The 14,382-nt window shown below is 34.3% G+C and overlaps 1 protein-coding gene across 6 annotated transcripts in view; it reads left to right on the top strand.

Annotated features, from left to right (window-relative positions):
* The window catches only part of AKT3 (AKT serine/threonine kinase 3), a 368,454-nt gene that overhangs the window by 153,208 nt on the left and 200,864 nt on the right, over positions 1–14,382 (top strand). For all 6 annotated transcript variants that reach the window (XM_024754282.1, XM_024754297.1, XM_024754306.1 and 3 more), the window contains one exon: positions 10,430–10,541. In XM_024754282.1, coding sequence (XP_024610050.1) covers positions 10,430–10,541 — 112 coding nt within the window. The remainder of the gene's footprint in view (positions 1–10,429; positions 10,542–14,382) is intronic.

The raw sequence follows: 14,382 nt of genomic DNA on the forward strand, positions 1-14,382 counted from the left end.
AGACTTTAAAGGTGAGACAAGAAGGACACTACCTAGTGATCAAGGGATCAATCCAAGAAGAAGATATAACAATTGATAATGTATATGCACCCAACACAGGAGCACCTCAATATATAAGGCAAATACAGCCATAAAAGGAGAAATTGACAGTAACACAATAATAGTGGTGGGCTTTAATACCCCGCTTTCATCAGTGGACAGATCATCCAGACAGAAAATCAATAAGGAAACACAGGCCTTAAATGACACATTAGACCAGATGGACTTAACTGATATTTATAGAGCATTCTATCCAAAACCAGCAGATTACACATTCTTAAGAGCACATGGAACATTCTCCAGGATTATTCACATGCTGGGTCACAAAGCGAGACTTGGAAAATTCAAGAAAATTGAAATTATATCAAGCATCTCTTCTGACAACAGTGGTATGAGATTAGAAATCAACTACAAGAAGAAAAGTGTAAAATAAGTAAACACATGGAGGCTGAACAATATCCTACGAAACAACCAATAGATCACTGAAGAAATCAAATAGAAAATCAAAAAATACCTAGAGACAAATGAAAACAAAAGCATGACGATCCAAAACCTATGGGACACAGTAAAAGCAGTTCTAAGAGGGAAGTTTATAGCAATACACTCTTACCTCAGGAAACAAGAAAAATCTCTAATAAGCAACCTAGCCTTATACCTAAAGCAACTAGAGAAAGAAAAACAGACAAAACCCAAAGCTAGTAGAAGGAAAGAAATCATAAAGATCAGAGCAGAAATAAATGAAATAGAGACAAAGACAATAATAGGTCAGTGAAACTAAAAGCTGGTTCTTTGAAAAGGTGAACAAAATTAATAGACCTTTAGCCAGACTCATCAAGAAAAAAGGGGAGAGGGCTCAAATCAATAAAGTTAGAAATGAAAAAGAAGTTACAATGGACACCAAAGAAATACAAAGGATCTTAAGAGACTACTAGAAGCAACTATATGCCAAAGAAGTGGATAACCTAGAAGAAATGGACACATTATTAGAAAGGTACAATCTCCTAAGACTGAACCAGGAAGAAACAGAAAGTATGACCAGACCAATTGCAAGTACTGAAATTGAAACTGTTTTAAAAACTCCCAACAAGCAAAAGTCCAGGACTAAATGCCTTCACAGGCAAATTCTATCAAACATTTAGAGAAGAGGTAACATGTATCCTTCTGAAACTATTCCAAAAAATTGCAGAGGACGGAACACTCCCTAACTCATTCTAACTCATCATCCTGATATCAAAACCAGACAAAGAGACCACACACACACACAAAAAATTACAGCCCAATATCACTGATGAACATAGATGCAAAAATCCTCAACAAAAGTACTAGCAATCCAAATCTGACAATACATTAAAAGGATTATACACCATGATCAAGTGGGATTTATCCAAGGGATGCAAGGATTTTTCAGTGTCCTCAAATCAGTTAGTATGATACACCACAGTAACAAATTGAACCATATATGATCATCTCAATAGATGCAGAAAAAGCTTTTGACAAGATTCAACACCCATTTATGATAAAAACTCTATAGAAAGTGGGCCTAGAGGTAACGTACCTCAACATAATAAAGGCCTTATATGACAAACCTACAGCTAACATCATACTCAATGGTGAAAAACTGAAAGCATTTCCTCACAGATCAGGAAGAAGACAAGGATGTCCACTTTCACCACTGCAATTCAACATAGTTTTGGAAGTCCTAGGCAGGGCAATCAGAGAAGAAAAAGAAATAAAAGGAATCCGGATTGGAAAAGAAGAAGTAAAACTGTCACTCTTCACAGATGACATGATACTATACATAGAGAATCCTAAAGATGCCACCAGAAAAGTACTAGAGCTCTTCAATGAATTTGATAAAGTTGCAGGATACAAAATTTGTACACAGAAATCTATTGCATTTCTATACATTAACATCGAAAGATCAGGAAGAGAAATTAATGAAACAATCCCATTTACCAGTGCATCAAAATGAATAAAATACCTAGGAATAAACTTACCTAAGGAGGCGAAAGACCTGTACACTGAAAACTGTAAGATGCTGATGAAAGAAATCAAAGATGACACAAATAGATGGAGAGATATACCATGTTCTTGGATTGGAAGAACAAATATTGTCAAAATGACTATAGTACCCAAGGCAATCAACAGATTCAATACAATCCCTATGAAACTACCATTTTTTACCAAACTAGAACAAAAAAATCTTAACACATCATAGACTGGAAACATATCAGTACGTGTTTTGTTACCCGAACATTATTGACTGGAGATGTATCAATACGTTTTTAGAGAGTAATGCAATTAATATCACTGGGGGGAGTTGTTAGAAGCCTAAAGTTGATCAAGTGTTCATTTTACAACTTAACGATTGTCATTAGTATTTACATTTTGCTCTGTTAGATTTTTGTTCTAACCTTGTGTATATTATCAACACAAGTTTATTACCATAAAATTTTCAAAAATGAAGCATTGTGAAATTTTGAGTGAAGAAGAATTTGTGGGTGAATTTCATGCACCGAAATTTCTCTGATTGTCCAAGTGTCATATATACTACTGTCTCAGAAGATGATCATTCTTAAGAATATGGTTCTGATTCAGACAGTGTGAATATTAGACCAACAAAAAGATAAAAAACCTTAGCAATTGATTCTGATTCGGAAAGTGAAAATGAAACCCACTGTGCTGGAGAATGCTCCTTTGCTTCTACAGAAGTGAATTGAAGATAACATTTCATGAAATTAGAAGACTTTACAGGTGTGTCAGGTGTAAATATTGAATGTAATAACCTGCAAAGTGTTAGTGAAATAACAGAATTAATTTTTGGTAAGGACTTTTTCAAGTTGGTTGCTTCTCAAAGAAAGTTGTGTCATGAACAGAATGAAAAATCATATAAGAAGTATGAGAAGGCTTTAAAATGGACTGATGTAACCAATAGTGACATGAAGAAGTTTCTTGGATTAATAATTTTGATGGGACAAATAAAGTCACACTGGAAAGAGTATTGATTGATTGATCCCTTACTTGAAACACCTATCTTTCCAAAGATTATGATGAGAAGAAGTTTGGAACAAATAATGATATTTCTTCACTTTAATGGTAGCTTGGAAACTCTGCTTCCTGCAGACAGAATTTCCAAAGTTAAACCTCTTCTGGATTATTTTCCATCTGTATACCCAAACAAGAGCCATCACTTGTGGAGAGGATGACTTAGATTCAAAACCTATAAGCCTGGAAAATGTACAAAATATGGAATTTTGGTCAGGATGGATAGCAAATGTGAAACTGATATATATGCAAACTTGAGATTTACACAGGTGAAGGAAAGAAATAGCAAGAAACAATATTATCAGTCCTACAACCTTATCTTGGTTCATGGCACCATATTTACCAAGACAGTTATTACAACAGTGTGTCCACATCTAAAACGTTGTTGAAAAATAAAACCAGAATTTGTGGGACTATAAGAGAGAATCCTGGTCTACCAAACCAATTAAAGGAGAAATCTAAAAATCTACAGAAGGGAGAAATGACATTCACATGGAAGGGAGACGTTATTCTTATATGGAAAGACAAGAGGTTAGTCCTCCTGGTGACAACAATTCATGACACCTCCATAGCATCTACAGGAAAGGAAGACGGGAGGACTGGTCATCAGATAACTAAGCCCACTTGTATATTAGAGTACAATAAATATATGAAAGGAGTTGATCGATCTGATCAATATTTAGCAAACTTTAGTATCCTCCAGGAAACTTGAAAATGGTATAAGAAAGTGGGCTTCTATTTGAGTAATTGTGGTTTATTCAATGCGTTTAAAATTAATTGTAGCCTTAATGCACAGAGTAAAATGACTTACAAGCAATTTTTGTTAGCGGTAGCTAGAGAATGTGTAACTGACCATTCTGGTGAATGTAGTGGTAGTACTGCATCTGGTCCTTCTTGTGGCATTTTTAAAAGAGCCGCCCACAAAGATCCACCTTGTTGACTATCAGGTAAAAGAAAATAACATGTTCTAGAGGAAGTAATACCCACAGGACTAAAAAATGCCACCAGAAAGTGTAGGTTCTGCTCTTTTGTAATAGATGTTCTGTTCCTCTGCACAGAGGTGACTGCTATACTGCGTATCACACTTGAACGAAGTACTAGAATACTTTAGTAAGGTATGTAAGATAAGTTTCAAATAAATACATTAAGTGCAAAAAAGTTGTTGATATTTACTCAAATGTGGGTGTTTAAGTATTCACTTACATAACAAATCACCGGCCACAGGCATTAGTTTCTGCCAAAATCCCCCAGTCAATAATGTGTTAAAATTTGTATGAAGACAAAAAGACCCTGGATAGCCAAAGCAATCATTTTTTTAAAATATTTTTTGGCCGTGCCAGGTCTTAGTCACGGCATGCAGGATCTTTGTTGCCATGTGTGAGATCTTTGTTGTGGCATGCAGGATCTTTTTTACTTGCGGCATGTGGGATCTTTAGTTGCGGCATGCAGGATCTAGTTTCCTGACTAGGGATTCAACCGGGGCCCCCTGCATTGGGAGCATGGAGTCTTAACCACTGGGACTACCAGGGAAGGCCTGCCAAACCAATCTTGAGAAAGAAAAAGGAAGCTGGAGGAATCAGGCTTCCTGAGTTCAGACTATACTACAAAGCTACAGTCATCAAAATAGTATGTTACTGCACAAAAACAGAAAGATAGATCAATGGAACAGGTTAGAAAACTCACAAATAAATGCATGCGCCTATGGTCAGTTAATCTATGATAAAGGAGGCAAGAGTATACAATGGAGAAAAGACAGTCTCTTTAATAAATGGTACCGGGAAAACTGGACAGCTACATGTACAAAAATGAAATTAGAACATTTCTTTAACACCATACACAAAATTAAACTCAAAATGGATTAAAGACCTAAATGTAAGACCTGATACTATAAAACTCTTAGAAGAAAACATAAGCAGAACACTCTTTGACATAAATCACAGCAAAATCTTTTTCGATCCTTTGCCCAGAGTGATGGAAAGAAAAACAAATAAATGGAACGTAATTATACTCAAAAGCTTTTGCATAGAATGGGAGAAAATATTTTCAAATGATGTGACTGACAAAGGATTAATCTCCAAAGTTTACAAACAGCACATGCAGCTCAATATCAAAAAAACAAACAATCCAATCAAAAAACTGGCCAAAGACCTAAACAGACATTTCTCCAAAGAAGACATACAGATGGCCAGGAGGCACATGAAAAGATTCTCAACATCACTAAGTATTAGAGAAATGCAAATCAAAACTACAATGAGATACCACCTCACACCAGTCAGAATGTTCATCATTAAAAAGTCTACAAATAATAGATGCTGGAGAGGGTGTGGAGAAAAGGGAGCCCTCCTACCCTGTTGGTGGGAACATAAATTGGTACAAGCACTGTGGAGAACAGTATGGAGGTTTCTTTCAAAACTAAGAATAGAGCTACCATATGATCCAGCAATCCCATTCCTGGATATATATTCAGAGAAAACCATGGTTTCAAAGGATACATCCACCCCAATGTTCATTGTAATGCTGTTTACAATAGCCAAACATGGAGGCAACCTAAATGTTCATTGACAGATGAATGGTTAAAGAAAATATGGTACATATATACGGTGGAATATTACTCAGCCATTAAAAAGAATGAAAAATGCCATTTGTAGCAACATGGATGGACCTGGAGATTACCACACTAAGTGAAGTAAGTTATTCTAACAAAGTCAAATATACAATATCACTGATATGCAGAATCTAGAAAAAATGATACAAATGAACTTATTTACAAAACAGAAACACAGAATTAGAGAATGAATTTATGGTTACCAGAGGGAATGGGTAGGGTGGGGGTAGGGATAGATTGGGAGTTTGGGATTGACATGTACACAGTACTAAATTTAAAATAGATAACCAACAAAGACCTACTGTATAAAACAGGGAACTCAGCTCAACATTCTGTAATAATCTAAGTGGGAAAAGAATTTGAAAAAGAATATATACTTATGTGTATAACTGAATCACTTTGCTGTACGCCTGTAACTAACACATCATTGTTAATCAACTGTACTCCAATATAAAATAAAAATTTTTTGAAAAAAGAAAAATATCATGGGTTATGATATAATAAAACCTACCTACCTGACATTTTATCTAAGAATGCTTGCTTTATTCCTGCATATTAAATTGTTCCAGAAGTCATAGATAATCGTTTGGTTAATAGCTTTTTAGAATCTCTATCCAAAATTTCCACTTAAAAAAAAAATTGTCCTACCTTGAGTTAGGAATCTTTACATAATAAAAAGGAAAATATTCTTCTAAAGAAGTATTGGCCAGCCTATTTATTAACCCTGTCCCTTTTAAGAATTCTCTTCAAAATAAGTGTTTTCAGACATGCACCATGTTCTGAAAACTTTCATGGCATATTTTTCTTCATTTTAGAGAGAACTGTATGATATGTTCATGTTTCCATGTTATGACTAACATGAAAGAACCCAAAGTGCTTCTGTTTACTGGCTCAGCTATTTTAATATGGTAATTTAAAGTTTCAACTGTTTTGAGTTTGGATTCAGCTCTTTATATCTGTTTATGCAAAGCAGTAACCCCTGAGGCATTGTGGTAGAATATTCTCTTCTGATGTTGACTCGGCTGTCACTTGAATATTGTGGACTCCCTTTTGGTAGCCACTTCTCTCTTCTATAGTTTCAATCTAATGGGTATTATTTAGAAGTTGGATTGATTTACAGAGTATTTTATACTGAAACCTGTAAACATATAGGTTTATTTCTATTCTTCATGTCCATAATTACATTTTTGTTGAGCTAGAGGTTTCAGGAGGACCTGATTAAAACCTTTATACCATTAGTAGAATATTACTTTATAATTACACAGAATGATTAAAAATAGAGCTTAGTATATGCTGTAAGCCTGTACAGTTTCTTACTCATTTTTCTTACTTACTATGCCCAGAATCTGGTGCTTGGCCCATAATTGGCATTTCATATATGTTGTTGATTCATCAATACTTAGCATATTTTGTCAAAACAAGCATGGTGTGAATAACCACTTATGTCATTTTATTATTATTTTAATATTTTTCCAAAACAATTATATTCATAAATACAAATATTTTATTCTTTTCTAAATGTTACTTTTTAGTAGTTTGCTTGGGAATGGTAATTAATCACTTTTATTTTCCTTTTCATGAATTGCAGTAATTAATAACCACTTAGAATCTCATACATAGTATTTTAAATAGCTTTTACGTTTATAGCATTAAGAAGTTCTTTAGATTATAGCATTTAAACTTCATTTAGGTGTAGTGTTGAAAATATGCTTCTTTTAAAGTTTACTTTAATTCCTCATAGTGCTTTTAAAGATGAGAAAATCTTGGGGCTTAATGTACTTTGCCTTGGGTAATAATAGCTGATAGTGTGTGATAGAGGCTAGATTTGAATCTGGTATTCTAAAGTCTATTATCTTAATTATTTTGACATCACCACAATGGAAAACTTAAGTAAAACTTAAATAGGTGAACCTTAGAGTGGGCATTCTTTCTTTCCTTTTCTGTTCTTCCTGTGTCCCTTTACTCCATGGTTCACTCTCGAGTATTTCTGTCAGGACTGTCCCTCTTTTTAAGTATCTGTTCTCCATTCTTTACATTAAAAGCCAATTGGCAGGAATTACGTGGTGGTCCAGTGGTTAGGACCCTGTGCTTCCACTGCAAGGGCTACGGGTTCGATGATCCCTGATTGGGGAACTAAGTTCCCACAAGGCACGTGGCAAGGCCAAAAATAAAACAAAAAACACGGATGGGTCAATTACTCAATCATCAGATATTTACTGTGTACCCTTATGTGCTGTCACTGCTGTAGGTGCTCTGAGGAAGAGTCGTATACATAATTCCTAACTTTTAAGTAATTCATCTAGCTGGGACATCAAATTAACATTAATTAAACGTCTGCAAGACAGTATAGTGAACCATTGGCTGGAAGCTTGATAGGAATTTTATAAAGAAGGAAACAGGAAGGAACAATGGGCTTCAAAGAGAATCAGATTGAGTTTGTACATTACAGGCAGAATAAGTTGGGGGAAATTATGTGGTTCTTTATTGGTGTAAATTAGTATAATATCTTTGGTATTTTAAAACTTTTATATTTCAAACAAAAAATATAAATTGGCATACTATATTTGATTTTTTTAGCATTCATGTTTCAGGAAGTGTGTAACGTTGTTAAGTATTTAACTGTGAAACGATGGATTTTATAATCTGTCGATTCTATTACCTTTTCATTATTTTACATACCACCAGGTTCTCACTTCCCTCCTTACCCATTTTTAGTTCCTTAGTTGATTATCTAAACCACTCCCTTGTCTTGCATCCTGAATTCTGTTTCACTTTCTTGCATTTTCAAACTTACTTAGTTAAAATATAGCTTTGCTTAAATGCAATCCTTTGTATTCCCCATCTGCACCTATGTAACTGAAGTTATCTGGGGAAAAATATACAACCGTGATCCCTGGTGGTACTTTAAATTCTTAATCATTAAATTCCATTGGACCCTTAATGTTGTTTAGCAGTCATGGATATTCCCCTAGTCTGTTTGCTCCTAGAAGGCTATTATATATCTTCTCTTTTCTCAGAGCCTAAGTGCATCCTCTTCCAAGCTTATTCTTAAGGATGGCTTTACATGCTAATTCATTGGAAAAGTAGAAGCAATGAGCAAATAATTTCTATCAGCTCTGGGCTCCTTTACCCTATCTTCTCTCCTGTTGCATCACTAAATTCTCTATACTCCTGATTATAGCCAGCCCTCTACTTGTTCAGTGAATCCTATCCCTTTTTGACTATATAAGGAAGTTGCTCCAGAAATTTTCTCCTCTTTCCTGTATCATCAAAATTACCTTCTTGTTGGATTATTACTGTCAGAATTCACTCACTTGGAAAAAATACTTATTGAGTGCTATATGTTAGTTCTCGGTGCTAACAATATATTAGTAGAGCTTATATTCTAGTTGAAGAAACAGTAAATAAAAAAAGATATTAAGTTAGTCATCTCATATGTACAAAGATGGAAACATGCTATGGGAAATAAACAGTAAAGCAGGTAAGAGGAGTTGGGGTGTCCTGGGTAAAGGATGCAGATTTCATTACTGAGTGGCATGGTTGAGGTAGGCTTCAATGTGAAGATTAGAATTGATTTAAGACTTGAAGGAGGTGAGGAGTTAACTGTGGGGTTGTGTGAGGGGAAGAATGCCTGGCAGAAGGCACAACTAGACAAAAGCCCCTAAAGAGAGAGAGTGCAGTGCATTTCCTCAACAACACTGTCTGCTGCAGTGTCAGCAGACAGCCCTATCCTATTTTCTCTTGTTGTCCAATACCAGATATCCTTTGGAGTGTAGCTCAGGTGTACACCTAATAATAGCAGCTAACATTTATTGAAAACTTACTCTGTGTCACACACCATGCTAAGTACTACAATTACGTATTATTAATCCCTACATCAATTTTATGATGTAGGAACTCTTACTGCTTCCCATTTAATACTTGAAGACCAGAGAAATTAATTGACTTGTCTAAGCTTGCATCGTTAATGGTAGGAAAAAAAGTTGAATCCAGGCACAGTAGTGTTGAAATCCATACTTTTAGCCACTATGCTATGTTCCTTTTCTTTGAAGTCTTCCTAGATATAGATAACTGCTGACAGAATTTATCACTTCTGACTGACTGGCTCTAGGTACTATAGATTACTAAGAGTTTTAGGGGGTGCATACTGTCAAAGGCTTATAATCTAGGTAGGGATAAGGATACCTTCTTAAAAATGATAAATAGTAATATAAGATACTCTATGCTAAGTGAAAAATGAGGGGTACAATAATAAATAATGAGAATGTAGAGTGGAGAATGTAGTGAGAATGTTATGAGAATATAGCTTGGGGAATGGTCAGTCTAGGACCAGGTTGTTATAAAAAGCTTCATGGAAGGAGTAGAATTTGATCTGGACTTAAAGGACAGGTATTCTTTTGGCTGTTGGGGATTACATATGGTTAGGGGTAAAATAAATGGAAAACATTCCAAATAGTAGTATTAGCTGGATCAAAGGTATAGATAGAGGAAAGAGCAAGATGTATTTAAGGAAAGTTTAATAGTCCAATTTGGCTGGTTAATAGAGCATGTGACCAGAATGGGTGATGGATTGGAAAGGAATACTGAAATTAGGTTATGAACAAACAGCCTTGAGTGGAGATCCATAGAAATCCGTAAGGTTGCAGTGGTTTGTTTAGAATAGAACTCTGTACTTCTCAACTGTTTACTTCTTGGTTTAAGTATAAGTATATTCAAGGAGACATTTTATTTTATTCCTAGAATGCCAGTTAATGAAAACAGAACGACCAAAGCCAAACACATTTATTATCAGATGTCTCCAGTGGACCACTGTTATAGAGAGAACATTTCATGTAGACACTCCAGAGGAAAGGTAAGAAACTCATTTTTTCCATTTTGTGAAAAAGTGACAATTAGTCAAAAGGTGTATATGTATCTGACTTGACCACTTGTAAATATCTGTAAATATACTTGTAAAATGCTATAGTCCCCTAATTATTCTGTTTCTGGTATAACAGATAAATGACAGGCTTACAAAAATACTAAATCAAAACCTCTAGAAGTGCTGTAAGATGTACTTTTTAACAGAAAATAGAGCATTTAAAAGTTAAAATGTAAATTAAAGAGGACATTTTAATCACCAAGCTACCTTTTAAACATTATGTAATTGATTGTGTTCATATTTGGAATTCTAAGGCTGGTGACGGCAAAAGGTTTCAAGTAGTGTGCCATTATGCAAGTGACTTCCTGGAGTGTTACGCTGAGAAGGATTCTGAGATTGGGTCTAAGCTCAGTGAGGAAAAAAAAATCAGGCTTGATGGGCATTGACTATCATCACTGCTAAAGAGGGGGGGTGGCAAAATGTTAGTAACTAGCACACCAGCTTCATCAGGCCCACATTTCATCCTCCTGATCTACTTACTATCCTCCAATTCTGTCTTAATACCTTTTATCTGGTGGCTCTGATACTGAGTTAGGTCCAACAACCACAAAATCACTTTTCTACACGTTATCATATATGATCCAAATCAGAAACTTTGTGAAGTTATATGTTATTAGCCTTATTTTCCAAATGAATAAGTTAGGTCCTAAGAGACTTGTCTAAGATTTAAAACAAAAACAACCTCTTCCCCAAATGTAGTAAATAGTAAAGTATTATTTTAATAATACTCTTTTCATCAATAAATAGTAAACAGTAACGTATGATTAATTACTTCAGGAAATATAGAAAAGAAGAAAAATAGAAAAGAATGAAAATTTACTCAGAATTCTAATTCTACAACCAGAGTTAGGGACTGATAATATTTTCTTTTATATTCTTCCAGTCTTACTCTGTGCAGATGTACTTAGGTCTTTGGTATACATAAAATTTGGTATGTCCTCCCTCCCCACACACCCTTGTCTTCCCTGACCATTTCTATGTGCTGGATCCTCAGTTTGCTTATGTCTCCACCCATAACCATTGTTGGGCTAGTTACCATGTATCTTTCAGATCAGAGCTTAAAATGTCACATTTCCTACAAAACATTCTCTGACTCTTATAGAAGAGGTAGGACTCCCTTGCTATATACTTAGTTATCTCCTTGTATCCTTTGTATCAAGTATATCTCCACTGTAATCTTTGTTTGCCTTTCTCACTTGACTGTAAGATTCTTGACTAGCAAGTATCATATCTTCCTTGCTCATTATTTTATATTTAGCACGCAGTCCAGGGTCTGACATAGTATTTGTTAACTGGCTGAATGAACAGAACTTTTCCCATGTCAGTATATAGTCTTTGAAAATATTATTCTTAGTGGGTTTATAACATCCTATTGAAACATTAATTTTTTCATTTATGTTGGCAAAGCTGGACTTAAGCCATATCTTAATAATTATTACTAGTTTTTCAAAATAGTCTCAGCTTTTTAAGTACATTCTTTAAAAGTTTTGATTAAAAAACATAACATGAAATCTACATAACAAATTTTTAAGTTATGGTATAGTATTATGAACTATATGCACATTACTGTAGAGCAGATCTCTATATCTTTTTCATCTTGCATGGCTGAACCTCCATACCACTGAATAGCAACTCCCCATTTCCCTTTCTCACCCCTGTCAACCACCATTCTACTTTCTGCTTCTATGAGTTTGACTACCTCACCTTATAGATACCTCATATAAGTGGAAGCATACAATATTTGTCTTTCCGTGATTGTTTCATTTCACTTAGCATAACGTCCATGTTGTAGCATATGACAGGATTTCCTTCTTTTTTTTAAGATTATAATGTTCCATTATATGTTTATACCATATTTTCTTTATCCATTCAACCATCAATGAACATTTAGGTTGTTTCCATCACTTAGCTATTTTGAATAATACTGCAGTGAACAGGGGAGTACAAATATCTCTTCGAGATCCTGATTTCAATTCTTTGGGATAAATACCTGGAAGTGGATTGCTGGATCTTAGGGTAGTTTTATTTTTAAATTTTTTAATTAAAAAAAATTTTAATTGAAGTATAATTGATTTACAGTGTTGTGTTAGTTTCAGGTATACAGCAAAGTGATTCAGTTATACATATAAATCTATTTTTTTTCAGATTCATTTCCCTTATAGGCTATTATAAAATATTGAGTGTAGTTCCCTGTGCTATACAGTAGGTCCTTGTTGGTTATGTATTTTACATATAGTAGTTTGTACCTGTTAATCCCAAACTCCTGTGTTAATTAATCTTTTGAGGAGCTTCCATAGTATTTTCCATAGTGGCTGCGCCATTTTATATTCCCATCAGCAGTGCACAAGGTTTCCAATTTCTCCACATTCTCACAGTCTTGTAGAGGCCATTCTAACAGGTGTGACATGATGTCTCATGTGGTTTGACTTGCATTCCCATGTTGATTAATGATGTTGAACATCTTTTCATATAACTGTGATCATTTGTATATCTTCTTTGAAGAAATAACTATTCAAGTCTTTTGGTCATTTTAAAAAGCAGTTTATTTGTTTATAGTAATCTCTTATAATCCTTTTTATTTTTGTAGTATCAGTTTTAATGTCTCCTCTTCCACTTCTGATTTTATTTGAGTCTTCTCTCCTTTTTTTCTTAGTTTAGCTAAAGCTTTGTCAATTTTGTTGATCTTTTCAGCAACCCAACTGTTACTTTCATTGATATTTCTATTCTCTATGTTGTGTGTTTCTGGTCTAATGTTTATTATTTTCTTCCTTCTGCTAACTGTAGGCTTAGTGTGTATGTATAAAGTTAGGTTGCTTATTTGAGGTCTTTGCTCTTTTTTAATGTAGACATTTATAACCAAAAAACTTCCATCTTAGTACCACTTTTGCTGCAACCCATAAGTTTTGGTATATGGTATTTTTGTTTGCATTTGTCTCAAGATTTTTTTATTTCTCTTTTGATTTCTTCTTGAATTCATTGGTTGTTCAGTAGTATGTAATATGCACATATTTGCAGATTTTCCACTTTTCTTTCTTGTATTGATTTCTAGTTCTATCTCACTGTGGTCAAAAAAGATACTTGGTATGATTTCAGTCTTCTTAACTTTGTTAAGACTTTTTTATGACCAAACATGTTATCTATCTTGGAGAGTGTGCACTTAAGAAGAATGTTTATTTTGCTGCTGTTCGGTGGAATGTTCTGTATATGTCTGTTAGAGCACTTTGATCTATATAGCATTGTTCAAGTTCTGTTTCCACATTGATCTTATGTCTGGATATTCTATCTGTTATTAAAAGAGGGGTTTTGAAATCTCCTATTATTGTAATGCTGTCACTTCTCCAGTTTTGTTAGTGTTTGTTTCATATATTGCTGTCTTGTTGAGTTCACACATATTTATAATTGTTATATCTCCCTGGTGAGTTGACCATCTTACCGTTATATAATGTCACTCTTTGTCTCTTGTGACAGTTTTTGATATAAAGTCTATGTTGTCTGGTGAAAGTATGGTTACCCCTGCTCTATTTTGTTTATCATTTTTTAATATCTTCTTCCATTCTTGTGCTTTAACCTATGTATGTCCTAATATCTAAATTGAGTATCTTTAGCCAGCGTATCATGGGATCTTTGTTTATTCATTCAGCCACTCTGTATCTTTTTATTGAGTTAAATCCATTTACCTTTTTAAGGTAATTACTGATGGGGATTTGCCATTTTTTTAACTGTTTTCTGTTTGACTTGTTGCATTTTTTTTTTTTTTTTTTTTTTTGCCCTT

This window comes from Neophocaena asiaeorientalis, unplaced genomic scaffold (assembly GCF_003031525.2).
Source record: "Neophocaena asiaeorientalis asiaeorientalis breed wild unplaced genomic scaffold, Neophocaena_asiaeorientalis_V1.1 scaffold524, whole genome shotgun sequence".
NCBI lineage: Eukaryota > Metazoa > Chordata > Mammalia > Artiodactyla > Phocoenidae > Neophocaena > Neophocaena asiaeorientalis.